Consider the following 13,812-nt stretch of genomic DNA (forward strand, 5'->3'; position numbering starts at 1 on the left):
GCTTGGGAATCATTCCAGAAAGGAGACACCTGTAGGAAACCCAGCACTCACCACACTGACAGCTTAGCACGCAGCCTCAGATTGGATGACTGACCTGTCTATCATAATACTGACAGCTCAGCACACCTCTACACCAGATTGAGTTACTTAGCTGCTACTTATTAAACTATGAGGAGGAATCATAACACAGTAGTAATAAATATTAAAAGGAGTCTGTCAGCACAAAATGACAGATCAAAAAAAGCTCAGCACCTTGCGGCAGACATAGCCCTTATAAAAATTGATTGCACCTTTAGGCTGCCGTCAGACTAGCAGTATTGGTCAGTATTTTACATCAGTATTTGTAAGCCAAAACCAGGAGTGGAACAAATAGAGGAAAAGTATAATAGAAACATATGCACCACTTCTGCATTTATCATCCACTCCTGGTTTTGGCTTACAAATACTGATGTAAAATACTGACCAAATACTGCTAGTGTGACGGCAGCCTAAGTGTCTAAATCCATGGCTGAGTTTGCCAAAAATAGTTCTCTATTCACATAAGTTAATGAGATGTTTGGTGCACGTTGGGTGTGAGCAAGCAGTTCAGTGAGTAAAAGAAATGAAAAGATCATTCTCTAGGTATTTTCTGCTCTGACACAAGTCAATAGCAAGGTTCAAGAGACACCCTGAAGATGTCGGGCATATTTATAGCATTTCGTCATCATTTTTGATTAAAAAATTTAAACCGGTTTCTTCGTTGTTGAATAAAGTTTTTTTTTCAAAATAAAATCTGTATAAAGTAAGTGAAAAGATGCCCCCAAAAATGCTGGAAAAAGTGCTTTGAGAACAACCAAAAATAATTTAAAAAAAGACACTTCAGGAAAAAAACACCCTGGTATCCTGAAGCGTCTTTCTTTGAAAAATTTCACAGTTTTGCCTGCCTGAACAAAACCTTGTTTGCGCATACTCTAAAACCAATTTGTTTATAGAAAGATCATACAAATTCCACGTGAATGTACAGTCCCATGACTCTATACGATAAGATGAGGACTCATCACCTGATAATTCTTACAAGCGTTGCAAATTATATAAAGACCTCAAGAGCCAGGTAGAGACAAACAACTCAACCGTGAACACAAGATTACACAATGGATTCCTGTAACTATAAGATCTACCATGAAGATGGCTTTGATACCAGACAAAATCTCGAACATTATTTTTCAAATAAACCTGAAATAGATTTTGGAGAGGATTCCATAATATTTCCCCTTGAAAATCTTACAAAAACTTTTGCAGAGGGTATGTATTTTTATTAATATTTCTATTCTGAACAAAACTAAATGAAACACTTTTGTTTTTGCTCCCATTTTTCATGAGCTGAACTCAAAGATCTAAGACTTTTTCTATGTGCAATAAAAGACCATTTTTTTTCTCAAATATTGTTCACAAATTTGCCTAAATCATTGTTAGTGAGATCCTCCTTTGCCAAGATAATCCCTTCACGTGACAGATGTGGCATTTCAAGATGCTGATTAGACATTACAATTATTGCACAGGTACATTTTAGGCCACAATAAAAGGTCACCCTAAAATGTGCAGTTTTACAGTATTGTGGAATTGAATTGCGGGGGGGGGGGGAGGGGGTTGGGGTTCAGAAATCCAGTAAGTATCCGGTGTGACCACCATTTGCCTGACGCCATACAACACATCTCCTTTGCATAGAGTTGATAAGGTTATTGATATATTAATTGGGGCCTGTGGAATGCTGGTCCACTGTTCTTCAATGGCTCTGCGAAGTTGCTGGATATTGGTTGGAACTTCAACACGCTGTTGTATACATCGATCCAGAGTGAAAAAAATAACTCACCAATATGATTCTCCAGGTCAATACAATTATTGTGACACCAAACTTGCCTTTTTTTTTTCTTTAATTTAAATGGTGACAAAAATTACAAAATTTATAAAAAAAAAATATTCGCTTGTGTTGACATTTTCCAAGACTCGTAATGTTTTCGTTTTCTGACCGATTGAGCTAGGTGACGGTTTATTTTTTGCATGATCTGCTGATGTTTTTAATTGTGCAGACATGATTTTGATTGCTTCTTACTGAATTTATTTTTGTAGAGTTCTGAAAACCGAAAAGATGTAATTCTGTCATTTTGATTTTGCTTGTAATCTTTACAGGTGATGGGGCCATATTTCGATAGATAGGACTTTTACAGATGTCATGATGCAGAATATATATATATATATATATATATATATATATATATATATATATTTATATATATATATATATACAGGGTGGGCCATTTATATGGATACACCTAAGTAAAATAGGAATGGTTGGTGATATCAACTTCCTGTTTGTGGCGCATTAGTATATGTGAGGGGGAAATCTTTTCAAGATGGGTGGTGACCATGGCAGCCATTTTGAAGTCGGCCATTTGGGATCCAACTTTGAGTTATTTGCAAGTTTATGACCACTTATAAAATGTGTTCAAAGTGCTGCCCATTGTGTTGGATTGTCAATGCAACCCTCTTCGCCCACTCTTGAAACACTGATAGCAACACCGCAAAAGAAATGCTAGCACAGGCTTCCAGTATCTGTTGTTTCAGATGCTGCACATCTCGTATGTTCACAGCATAGATTATTGCCTTCAGATGACCTCAAAGATAAAAGTCTAAGGGGGTCAGATCGAGAGACCTTGGTGGCCATTCAACTGGCCCACGACGACCAATCCAGTTTCCAGAAAACTGTTCATGTAGGAATGCTCGGACCTGACACCCATAATGTGGTGGTGCACCATCTTGCTGGAGAAACTCAGGGAACGTGCCATCTTCAGTGCATAAAGAGGGCAACACATCATCGTGTATCAAATTCAGATATCCAGTTGTGTAGTAAATATATAGCAGGTCTTAATAGTTTATAGATCATCCAGTAGCGCAGTAAATGGATATAGTTTATATTCATGGGTTGGAAGAGGTTAGAGGTATAAATCTAGAAAATTATGTTTTATTCTTCGCTGTCAATCTTAAAGGAGAGGTTTACTACCTGGACAACCCCTTTACAATAAAGTGGTCCCTTTTTAAAAGAAAAAACACCATATACTCAACTTCCTGACTGGTGACATTCCAGCAATGTTGGCAGTGATTCTCCCATGACATTTGTTATGCCACGTGAGGTCAGCATTCAACCAGCAGCCATTATTGGGCTGCTGTGTTCTCTCTTGTTGCATTTATCCAACAATTGTCCAAAGGAAGTGACAACGCAGCAGCCCATGAGTAACCACTGATGAGCTGTAGGTGTTTTTATTTTACAAGGGGTCTACTTCATTTAAAAAGGGGTTGTTCATGCACTAGATAACCTTTTTAGAAGAATAGTGGACGTATAGATAATGACAAATCATGACTTTTCATCTTGTATGCATATAACAATATTCAGACATTTTTTCTGCAGGTCACATTAAAGGAGACACTTTGATTGAGCTCAGTGCTAGTTCTGCAATTCATCACTTATACGCAGTCTGTGAATTCTTCAAACACATAATTATGCTTAAGACCAATGACAGATGCATCATGGAGCTGAACAGATGGATGCATGAACGAACAGGAGCATTTGAGTGGGACCATGCTGCGAAACATCATGCAGATATAGAAGGAAAAAGGTGAAACATATTGCACTGGTATTCTACAAACAAAATGAAAACATATTGTATATCTTCCACCAACCCTATTTTCAAATCTTAATCTATTGAAATGAAATTTCAGCCGTCAGAAAAAAGGTCTACTTTTAGCCATTTGGTTGAAAATTTTTAACCACTGGGTTCTCCTTAAATGACACAGTAATGCTGTGATCACATCACATTTGAGTTAGAGGTAAGAGTAAGAGAATCACATAAGTACAGTCTTTTTCCAAAGAAAGAAAAGCAATAACGAGACTCCATCCCACCTGGCTCTCCTACATACCCTCCCCCTCTGCCCAAAGCAGAGGTTTAAGCACCATCTGTGCAGTTTTCCACTCTTTTGAATGCAGTAAAATTTTTGCTGAAAAATATTATTGCATTGCTTTAGTCCCCGTTGAGTGAATGCGGGCTTATGGATACTTTTAGTATGTGTATACTACGTATACTAGTGAAGCTCCCAGGGCATGCATCATACATTATTACCCAAACATACTGTGAATACAGCTTTCAAAACTAAAATGCAGTGCAATAATATTGGTTAAATTTAAACCTTTCCCAAAAATTGAAAACCAATAGTGCAGTTCTAACTGTTGTGTCCTATTATTATTATTATTATTATTTATTATTATAGCGCCATTTATTCCATGGCGCTTTACATGTGAGGAGGGGTATACATAATAAAACAAGTACAATAATCTTGAAAAATACAAGTCACAACTGGTACAGGAGGAGAGAGGACCCTGCCCGCGAGGGCTCACAATCTACAAGGGATGGGTGAGGATACAGTAGGTGAGGGTAGAGCTGGCCGTGCAGCGGTTTGGTCAATCGGTGGTTACTGCAGGTTGTAGGCTTGTCGGAAGAGGTGGGTCTTCAGGTTCTTTTTGAAGGTTTCGATGGTAGGCGAGAGTCTGATATGTTGTGGTAGAGCATTCCAGAGTAGGGGGGATGCACGAGAGAAATCTTGTATGCGATTGTGGGAAGAGGAGATAATAGGGGAGTAGAGAAGGAGATCTTGTGAGGATCGGAGGTTGCGTGCAGGAAAGTACCGGGAGACGAGGTCACAGATGTATGGAGGAGACAGGTTGTGGATGGCTTTATATGTCATGGTTAGGCTTTTGTACTGGAGTCTCTGGGTGATGGGGAGCCAGTGCAGGGATTGACAGAGGGGAGAGGCCGGGGAATAGCGGGGGGATAGGTGGATTAGTCGGGCAGCAGAGTTTAGAATAGATTGGAGGGGTGCAAGAGTGTTAGAGGGGAGGCCACAGAGCAGGAGGTTACAGTAGTCAAGGCGGGAGATGATGAGGGCATGGACTAGGGTTTTTGCAGATTCTTGGTTTAGGAATGTGCGGATCCGTGAAATATTTTTGAGTTGGAGGCGGCAGGAAGTGGAAAGGGTTTGGATATGTGGTTTAAAGGAGAGATCAGTGTCAAGGATTACCCCGAGACAGCGGGCTTGTGGGACTGGGGAGAGTGGGCAGCCGTTTACTGTAATGGATAGGTTCGTTGGGGAGATCGCGTGAGATGGGGGAAAGATGATGAATTCTGTTTTGTCCATGTTAAGTTTTAGAAATCTAGTGGAGAAGAAGGATGAAATAGCAGACAGACATTGAGGGATTCTGGTTAGTAGGGAGGTGATATCTGGTCCAGAGATGTAGATCTGTGTGTCGTCAGCATAGAGATGATACTGAAAGCCGTGAGATTCTATGAGCTGTCCCAGGCCAAAGGTGTAGATGGAGAAGAGCAGGGGTCCTAGAACTGAACCTTGCGGGACTCCGACAGATAGGGGGCGAGGTGAGGAGGTGGTGTGTGAGTGGGAGACGCTGAATGTACGGTCAGTTAGGTATGATGAGATCCAGGATAGGGCCAATTCTGTGATGCCAAGGGATGAGAGGGTCTGCAGCAGCAGGGAATGGTCCACTGTGTCAAAGGCAGAGGACAGGTCCAGGAGGAGGAGGACAGAGTAGTGTCGCTTGCTCTTGGCGGTTAATAGGTCATTGGTGACCTTAGTTAGGGCAGTTTCAGTGGAGTGGTGTGACCGGAAGCCTGATTGAAAGCGGTCGAAGGAGGAGCAGGAAGATAGATGGGAGGACAGTTCAATATGGACATGTTGTTCCAGTAGTTTTGAGGCAAAGGGGAGAAGTGATATAGGGCGATAGCTAGATACAGAGGATGGGTCAAGAGAGGGCTTTTTGAGGATAGGTGTGATTGTGGCATGTTTAAAGCTTGAGGGGAAAATGCCAGTTGTTAGTGATAGGTTAAAGAGATGGGTTAGGGTTGGGATGAAGACTGTGGTGAGGTTTGGGATGAAGTGGGATGGGAGTGGGTCAAGTGCACAGGTGGTGAGATGCGATCTTGAGAGTAGAGTGGAGAGTCCGTCTTCTGTAATGGTGGAGAAGTTGGTTTTGGAGGTGGAGGGCTGGGTAGTTGGGAGGAAGGGTTCTGGGGGTTGTTTACTAAAATTGTCTCTGATGTTCTCAATTTTCTGCTTGAAAAATGAGGCGAAGTCTTCAGCTGAGATGAGTGGGGAGGGAGGAGGTGCTGGGGGACGGAGGAGAGAGTTGAAGGTGTTGAATAACTGTTTGGGGTTGTGAGACAGGGAGGATATGAGAGATGAGAAGTAGGTTTGTTTTGCTGTGGCGAGCATGGTTTTGAAAGCAGTGAGGGACTGTTTGAATGCGATGAAGTGCTCGATGGAGTGGGATCTTTTCCATCTGCGCTCAGCAGCTCTGGAAGCTCGCCTCAGTTCTTTTGTCATGCTGGTGTGCCAGGGTTGTCTGTTGATTTTGCGAGCTTTGGTATGTGTGAGAGGGGCAAGAGATTCCAGAGCTGCAGCTATTGTGGTGTTATATAGAGCGGCAGCATCATCCGCATTGTGTAGGGAGCTTATGTCTGTGAGAGGGAGGAGGGATTCAGAGAGTGAGTGAAGATCAAGGTGTTTAAGATTTCTGCGAGGGTGTGAGAGTTTGTGGGGTGGGGGTTGTAGACAAGGAGTGGAAAGGGAAGAGAATGTAAGTAGGTTGTGGTCAGAAAGAGGAAGAGGTGAGTTTGAGAGGTTAGATAGGGAGCAGAGGCGGGTGAAGATGAGGTCCAGTGTGTGACCATCTTTGTGGGTGGCTGTAGAAGACCATTGAGTGAGGCCAAAGGAGGAAGTGAGAGATAGAAGTTTAGTGGCAGCTGAGAGGGAAGTGTCAATGGGGATGTTGAAGTCGCCCATGATGATAGTGGGGATGTCAGCGGCGAGGAAGTGGAGTAGCCAGGTGGTGAAGTGGTCGAAGAAGGTGGTGGCTGGCCCTGGGGGACGGTAGATGACAGCCAGTTGGAGGTTGGAGGGGGAGTAGATGCGCACAGAGTGCACCTCAAAGGAAGGGAGGGTAACTGAGGGTGGCAGTGGGATTGGGGTGAAGGAGCAGTTATCTGACATGAGAAAACCAACTCCTCCGCCATGCTTGCTGCTGGGGCGGGGTGTGTGAGAAAGGTGGAAGCCACCGTAAGAGAGTGCCGCAGGGGAGGCTGTGTCAGAAGGGGTGAGCCAGGTTTCAGTGATGCCGAGGAAGGAGAGTTTGTTATTGATAAAGAGGTCATGGATAAATGGAAGTTTATTGCAGACAGAGCGTGCGTTCCATAGTGCTCCAGATAGGGAAATTGGGGGAGTGGGGGCAGGATGAATGGGTATGAGGTTACTGTGGTTGCGAGGACGTGTAGAGGATCGTGGCAGGGGATTAGAAATGAGTGTGGGGATGTGATGAGGAGGGCCAGGATTTGGGGATATGTCGCCAGCAATGAGGAGCAGCAGACAGAGCGTTAGAAGGTGTGAGCTGGATAGGTCATGATGTGGCCGTGTGTGCCTGGCGAGAAAGGATTGTATGTGGAGGAATAGTTCTGTGGAGGAGGTGAGATGACTGGGGAGGATGGAGGGAGAAATGACTAGTTCTTTACTGGGTGGAGGGACTACAGGAGATAGGAAGAAATAGAGTAGTATGGGGGTGAATGTGAAAAGAAACCGAAACATTATAGTGGTTTTCTATTCCTTTACCTTCCAGTCAATTCCAGTCCAATTCTAGTCTAATTCATAGCAATTAAAAAACTGCAATTTAAAAATGCAATTTCTAAGATGGTCAGACACGTCTGGTCAGACTCATGGCTATGAATTTATGGGCACCTAAGGGCTCACAGCTGAGAGGGAGGATGTGGGCGTGTGTGTCTAGAGCACATGTTCACAGTTAAGCCAGGTCATAAAGAGGGGGTGGGGTAGATGGCCACTCAGGTATGCAAGGAAGAAGCAAGGGAAGTGAAATAGGAATGGATAGAAAACAATGGGTAAGCAAAGCATACCAGGTGGGAATTATATGCAGTTCACATAAACACACATTGCAGGAAAGGCAGAGTAGATGGACAGCAGCATACCAGGTGGGAATTATATGCAGTTCACATAAACACACATTGCAGGAAAGGCAGAGTAGATGGACAGCAGCATACCAGGTGGGAATTATATGCAGTTCACATAAACACACATTGCAGGAAAGGCAGAGTAGATGGACAGCAGCATACCAGGTGGGAATTATATGCAGTTCACATAAACACACATTGCAGGAAAGGCAGAGTAGATGGACAGCAGCATACCAGGTGGGAATTATATGCAGTTCACATAAACACACATTGCAGGAAAGGCAGAGTAGATGGACAGCAGCATACCAGGTGGGAATTATATGCAGTTCACATAAACACACATTGCAGGAAAGGCAGAGTAGATGGACAGCAGCATACCAGGTGGGAATTATATGCAGTTCACATAAACACACATTGCAGGAAAGGCAGAGTAGATGGACAGCAGCATACCTGTGGGTAGACAAAACAGCTTGATTAGAGGATACAGGTGGTGATGAGGATGATGAAAGTACAGCAGTGATGAATGCTCAAATGCCCCATGGAATTCTAGTCTAATTCATAGCAATTAAAAAACTGCAATTTAAAAATGCAATTTCTAAGATGGTCAGACACGTCTGGTCAGACTCATGGCTATGAATTTATGGGCACCTAGTCCTAATGCTTTTCTATTCAAAATGGCTGTAATGCAATTACATTCTTCATGTTTCCATTTATTTTAGTGACAAGTTTCAGGACAAAGATGGAAAAGTGAGAACAGCCCTTCGACATGTTGTGAAATGTAACCTTGAGAAAGAAAATATTGTAGAACCGATAGCTCTACCACCAGCGGATTGTATCCTCATTGCCTGGTTTTTAGAATTTATTAGCAAAAATCAAGATGAATTTAAAAATCATCTTAGGAAGGTCTCAAAGTTGCTGAAACCTGAAGGACACCTCATTATTGTAGCACTCTTACATGCAACATATATTACAATCGGGAAAGACAAGTTCCATTTGCTCAAATATTAGGAAGGCAAAGTTTGAACAGCTTAGAGATGCCCTTAATCTGGTAGACTGGGACAATATCCTCAGAAATGAGAATACAGATAATAAATGGGAAATGTTTAAGAACATCCTAAATAGGCAGTGTAAGCGGTTTATACCTTGTGGGAATAAAAGGACTAGAAATAGGAAAAACCCAATGTGGCTAAACAAAGAAGTAAGACAGGCAATTAACAGTAAAAAGAAAGCATTTGCACTACTAAAGCAGGATGGCACCATTGAAGCTCTAAAAAACTATAAGGAGAAAAATACTTTATCTAAAAAACTAATTAAAGCTGCCAAAAAGGAAACAGAGAAGCACATTGCTAAGGAGAGTAAAACTAATCCCAAACTGTTCTTCAACTATATCAATAGTAAAAGAATAAAAACTGAAAATGTAGGCCCCTTAAAAAATAGTGAGGAAAGAATGGTTGTAGATGACGAGGAAAAAGCTAACATATTAAACACCTTCTTCTCCACGGTATTCACGGTGGAAAATGAAATGCTAGGTGAAATCCCAAGAAACAATGAAAACCCTATATTAAGAGTCACCAATCTAACCCAAGAAGAGGTGCGAAACCGGCTAAATAAGATTAAAATAGATAAATCTCCGGGTCCGGATGGCATACACCCACGAGTACTAAGAGAACTAAGTAATGTAATAGATAAACCATTATTTCTTATTTTTAGTGACTCTATAGCGACAGGGTCTGTTCCGCAGGACTGGCGCATAGCAAATGTGGTGCCAATATTCAAAAAGGGCTCTAAAAGTGAACCTGGAAATTATAGGCCAGTAAGTCTAACCTCTATTGTTGGTAAAATATTTGAAGGGTTTCTGAGGGATGTTATTCTGGATTATCTCAATGAGAATAACTGTTTAACTCCATATCAGCATGGGTTTATGAGAAATCGCTCCTGTCAAACCAATCTAATCAGTTTTTATGAAGAGGTAAGCTATAGACTGGACCACGGTGAGTCATTGGACGTGGTATATCTCGATTTTTCCAAAGCGTTTGATACCGTGCCGCACAAGAGGTTGGTACACAAAATGAGAATGCTTGGTCTGGGGGAAAATGTGTGTAAATGGGTTAGTAACTGGCTTAGTGATAGAAAGCAGAGGGTGGTTATAAATGGTATAGTCTCTAACTGGGTCGCTGTGACCAGTGGGGTACCGCAGGGGTCAGTATTGGGACCTGTTCTCTTCAACATATTCATTAATGATCTGGTAGAAGGTTTACACAGTAAAATATCGATATTTGCAGATGATACAAAACTATGTAAAGCAGTTAATACAAGAGAAGATAGTATTCTGCTACAGATGGATCTGGATAAGTTGGAAACTTGGGCTGAAAGGTGGCAGATGAGGTTTAACAATGATAAATGTAAGGTTATGCACATGGGAAGAGGGAATCAATATCACCATTACACACTGAATGGGAAACCACTGGGTAAATCTGACAGGGAGAAGGACTTGGGGATCCTAGTTAATGATAAACTTACCTGGAGCAGCCAGTGCCAGGCAGCAGCTGCCAAGGCAAACAGGATCATGGGGTGCATTAAAAGAGGTCTGGATACACATGATGAGAGCATTATACTGCCTCTGTACAAATCCCTAGTTAGACCGCACATGGAGTACTGTGTCCAGTTTTGGGCACCGGTGCTCAGGAAGGATATAATGGAACTAGAGAGAGTACAAAGGAGGGCAACAAAATTAATAAAGGGGATGGGAGAACTACAATACCCAGATAGATTAGCGAAATTAGGATTATTTAGTCTAGAAAAAAGACGACTGAGGGGCGATCTAATAACCATGTATAAGTATATAAGGGGACAATACAAATATCTCGCTGAGGATCTGTTTATACCAAGGAAGGTGACGGGCACAAGGGGGCATTCTTTGCGTCTGGAGGAGAGAAGGTTTTTCCACCAACATAGAAGAGGATTCTTTACTGTTAGGGCAGTGAGAATCTGGAATTGCTTGCCTGAGGAGGTGGTGATGGCGAACTCAGTCGAGGGGTTCAAGAGAGGCCTGGATGTCTTCCTGGAGCAGAACAATATTGTATCATACAATTATTAGGTTCTGTAGAAGGACGTAGATCTGGGGATTTATTATGATGGAATATAGGCTGAACTGGATGGACAAATGTCTTTTTTCGGCCTTACTAACTATGTTACTATGTTATGTAAATATGATGAGGATTTTTCCAGGAACGCTGTAGTTGGAATAGGGTTTGTTATTGATACCTGTAAGGTTAAGAAGAGAACAGTTGTGAGCGACCTTACTGACTACAAGGGCATGCTATTCATTGTGGCTCACAAAGAGAAGTAGAAACATAAATAAGGTCTGTATGCCAAGAGTTTCTAAAAAAGCTGAAAAGATGAATAATCATAAAAAACCTACAGATACATATAAAGGAATAAAAATATAACTGCTTAGCCTTTAGTATAAGAGCTGCTGTTTAAGACGTACAGGATAAATATATTTCTATTTGATTAAAACACCAATTCACTGCGGGATGCAGAGAGGCACTGATGGTTTACTCTACCAAAGATGTCATACAGGTGCAAAATTCAGATGAGCATTAGTGAATGCCTGATATTTTAAATGAACACAAAAAAAGTGTGTATAAGGTAACAGTCTGAAGAGTATGTGTAGAGCAATACGCTGGCTAACAGCTTGTTCAATGATCTTATTTGCTGTTCTGTTTCCATCTGCTTCATATGAATAATGAAATAAAGCGAAGCATATCTTAATTAATTGTTTGTGTTCTTTACTTTGGTAAAATTTTAGCAGCTTACCGGTTCCAAGTTTTACTGATTTGATTTGATTTATGAGTAATAATTATATTGAGTTGGATCTATCATGTGAAAGTATCTGCACATAAGCAGGGCCATATTAACCCAGGGCCAGCCGCTAGGCTTATATATACTTTGACACCCTTCCAGCACTTAAATTTTTCTCCCTTTTACAGCTTTTAGCAGTTCCGACCTCTTTTCTCACAGCACATTCGTTGTTCCTTATATTTTTTCTTTGAAATCCTGATTTTGGAAGCTACATATTGGCTATCACTTGTTGTTTGTAGCCATTTAGAAAAAAAATAATGGTGTTGGTTGATCTCAATGACCCATGGGAAGGTTTGAGCATTTGCAATCAAGGTCAAGACTAGACTCTCTTACTCATGAAGGTGTAATAAGGGAGGAGAAGGAGGCATAACAATAATAATCATAATGATAATCATAATAAAAAGAAAATTAACTTTTTTGGAAGTAAATGCAAAAAAAATGTGTTACCTTTTGTAAGAGTTGCCACTTTCCCTTCTTTTCTCTGGGGCAGCAAGTTGGTCTGGTGATATCTTCATTATAGGAGATCCACAAGTTTATTTTATTTATTTTACTTGCTTATCTAGTACCATTGTTTTCCACAGTGCTCTACAGACATCATCACTGTTCCTATAGGGCTCACCATCTCAGTATGCCATTGGAGTGTGGGAGGAAACCTGAGAATCTGGAAGAATCCCACACAAATATTGGGAGAATGTACAAACGCCTTGTAGATGTTGTCCTTGGTGGGATATGAACCCAGGACCTCAGCTGTGCAAGGCTACAAGACAAACCACTGAGCCACTATACAGTGCTAACAACTAAGCCACCATACAGTGCTAGCCACTGAGCAACCATGCTGCCCACGGATATCAGCCTTCTCCCTGCCTCAAGATTCTGAAGATCATTGTTCTTTAGGACATATTGTATGATTGGCCAGATATAGTGGCCACTCCTGAGACTGAAAGTCATTTTCTGCAACAGGGGAAGCACTCAAAAAAGTATTGTACTGAATAAAGACTGGCATTGTAATTAATTTATTCTAACAAGTCTTTTGTTGGGTTAGGCATTCAGACAGTTCATGCAACATCTGCACGTTCTCCACCAACATGCATACTTACCTCTTGAATAGGCCATTCATAGAGCAATGTTCTGCTTCCAACAAAACCAAAAGGAAAAAACAACCAAGTGGCACACCTTTCCCTATAGCAGTGCCCTTTTGCTATGATATTAGTTAGGGTCTAGTGTTATGACCTGGTGGTAAGGACAATAATGGACCTGGTGGTTAAGAGCACACGGAATGACCTGATAGTTACAAATAATATAGGACGAGCTCTGAGACGTGGGAACTCTGCTGACCGCAATCCCTAATCCTATCACACACACTAGAAATAGCCGTGGATTGCTCCTAACGCTCCCTATGCAACTCGACACAGCCTAAGGAACTAGCTAGCCCTGATGATAGAAAAATAAGCCTACCTTGCCTCAGAGAAATTCCCCAAAGGAAAAGGCAGCCCCCCACATATAATGACTGTGAGTAAAGATGAAAATACAAACACAGAGATGAAATAGATTTAGCAAAGTGAGGCCCGACTTACTGAACAGACTGAGGATAGGAAAGGTAACTTTGCAGTCAGCACAAAAAACTACAAAAAGACCACGCAGAGGGCGCAAAAGACCCTCCGCACCGACTCACGGTGCGGAGGCGCTCCCTCTGCGTCCCAGAGCTTCCAGCAAGCAAGACAAAAATCAAAATAGCAAGCTGGACAGAAAAATAGCAAACTAAAGAAAAACAAGCAGGAACTTAGCTTCTGCTGGGAAGACAGGTCACAAGAACGATCCAGGAGTGAACTAGACCAATACTGGAACATTGACAGGTGGCATGGAGCAATGATCTAAGTGGAGTTAAATAGAGCAG

At 41.8% G+C, this 13,812-nt stretch overlaps 1 protein-coding gene across 1 annotated transcript; it reads left to right on the plus strand.

Annotated features, from left to right (window-relative positions):
• The first annotated feature begins 1,064 nt into the window (after window positions 1-1,064).
• On the plus strand, window positions 1,065-11,828 carry LOC138651013 (indolethylamine N-methyltransferase-like). Its single transcript, XM_069740932.1, has 4 exons — window positions 1,065-1,281; window positions 3,443-3,650; window positions 8,774-9,053; window positions 11,260-11,828. Exons 1-4 carry the CDS (start codon window positions 1,131-1,133, stop codon window positions 11,401-11,403), a joined length of 783 nt encoding a protein of 260 aa, XP_069597033.1. The 5' UTR covers window positions 1,065-1,130; the 3' UTR covers window positions 11,404-11,828.
• The last annotated feature ends 1,984 nt before the right edge of the window (window positions 11,829-13,812 follow it).

This window comes from Ranitomeya imitator, chromosome 10, assembly GCF_032444005.1.
Source record: "Ranitomeya imitator isolate aRanImi1 chromosome 10, aRanImi1.pri, whole genome shotgun sequence".
Taxonomy (NCBI): domain Eukaryota; kingdom Metazoa; phylum Chordata; class Amphibia; order Anura; family Dendrobatidae; genus Ranitomeya; species Ranitomeya imitator.

Coding starts and splice junctions, on each gene's coding strand:
- LOC138651013 (XM_069740932.1), top strand. CDS start 1,131: ATGGATTCCTGTAACTATAAGATCTACCATGAAGATGGCTTTGATACC. Junction 3,651..8,773: donor GCAGATATAGAAGGAAAAAG/GTGAAACATATT, acceptor CATTTATTTTAG/TGACAAGTTTCAGGACAAAG. Junction 9,054..11,259: donor AAGACAAGTTCCATTTGCTC/AAATATTAGGAA, acceptor ACTATGTTATGT/AAATATGATGAGGATTTTTC.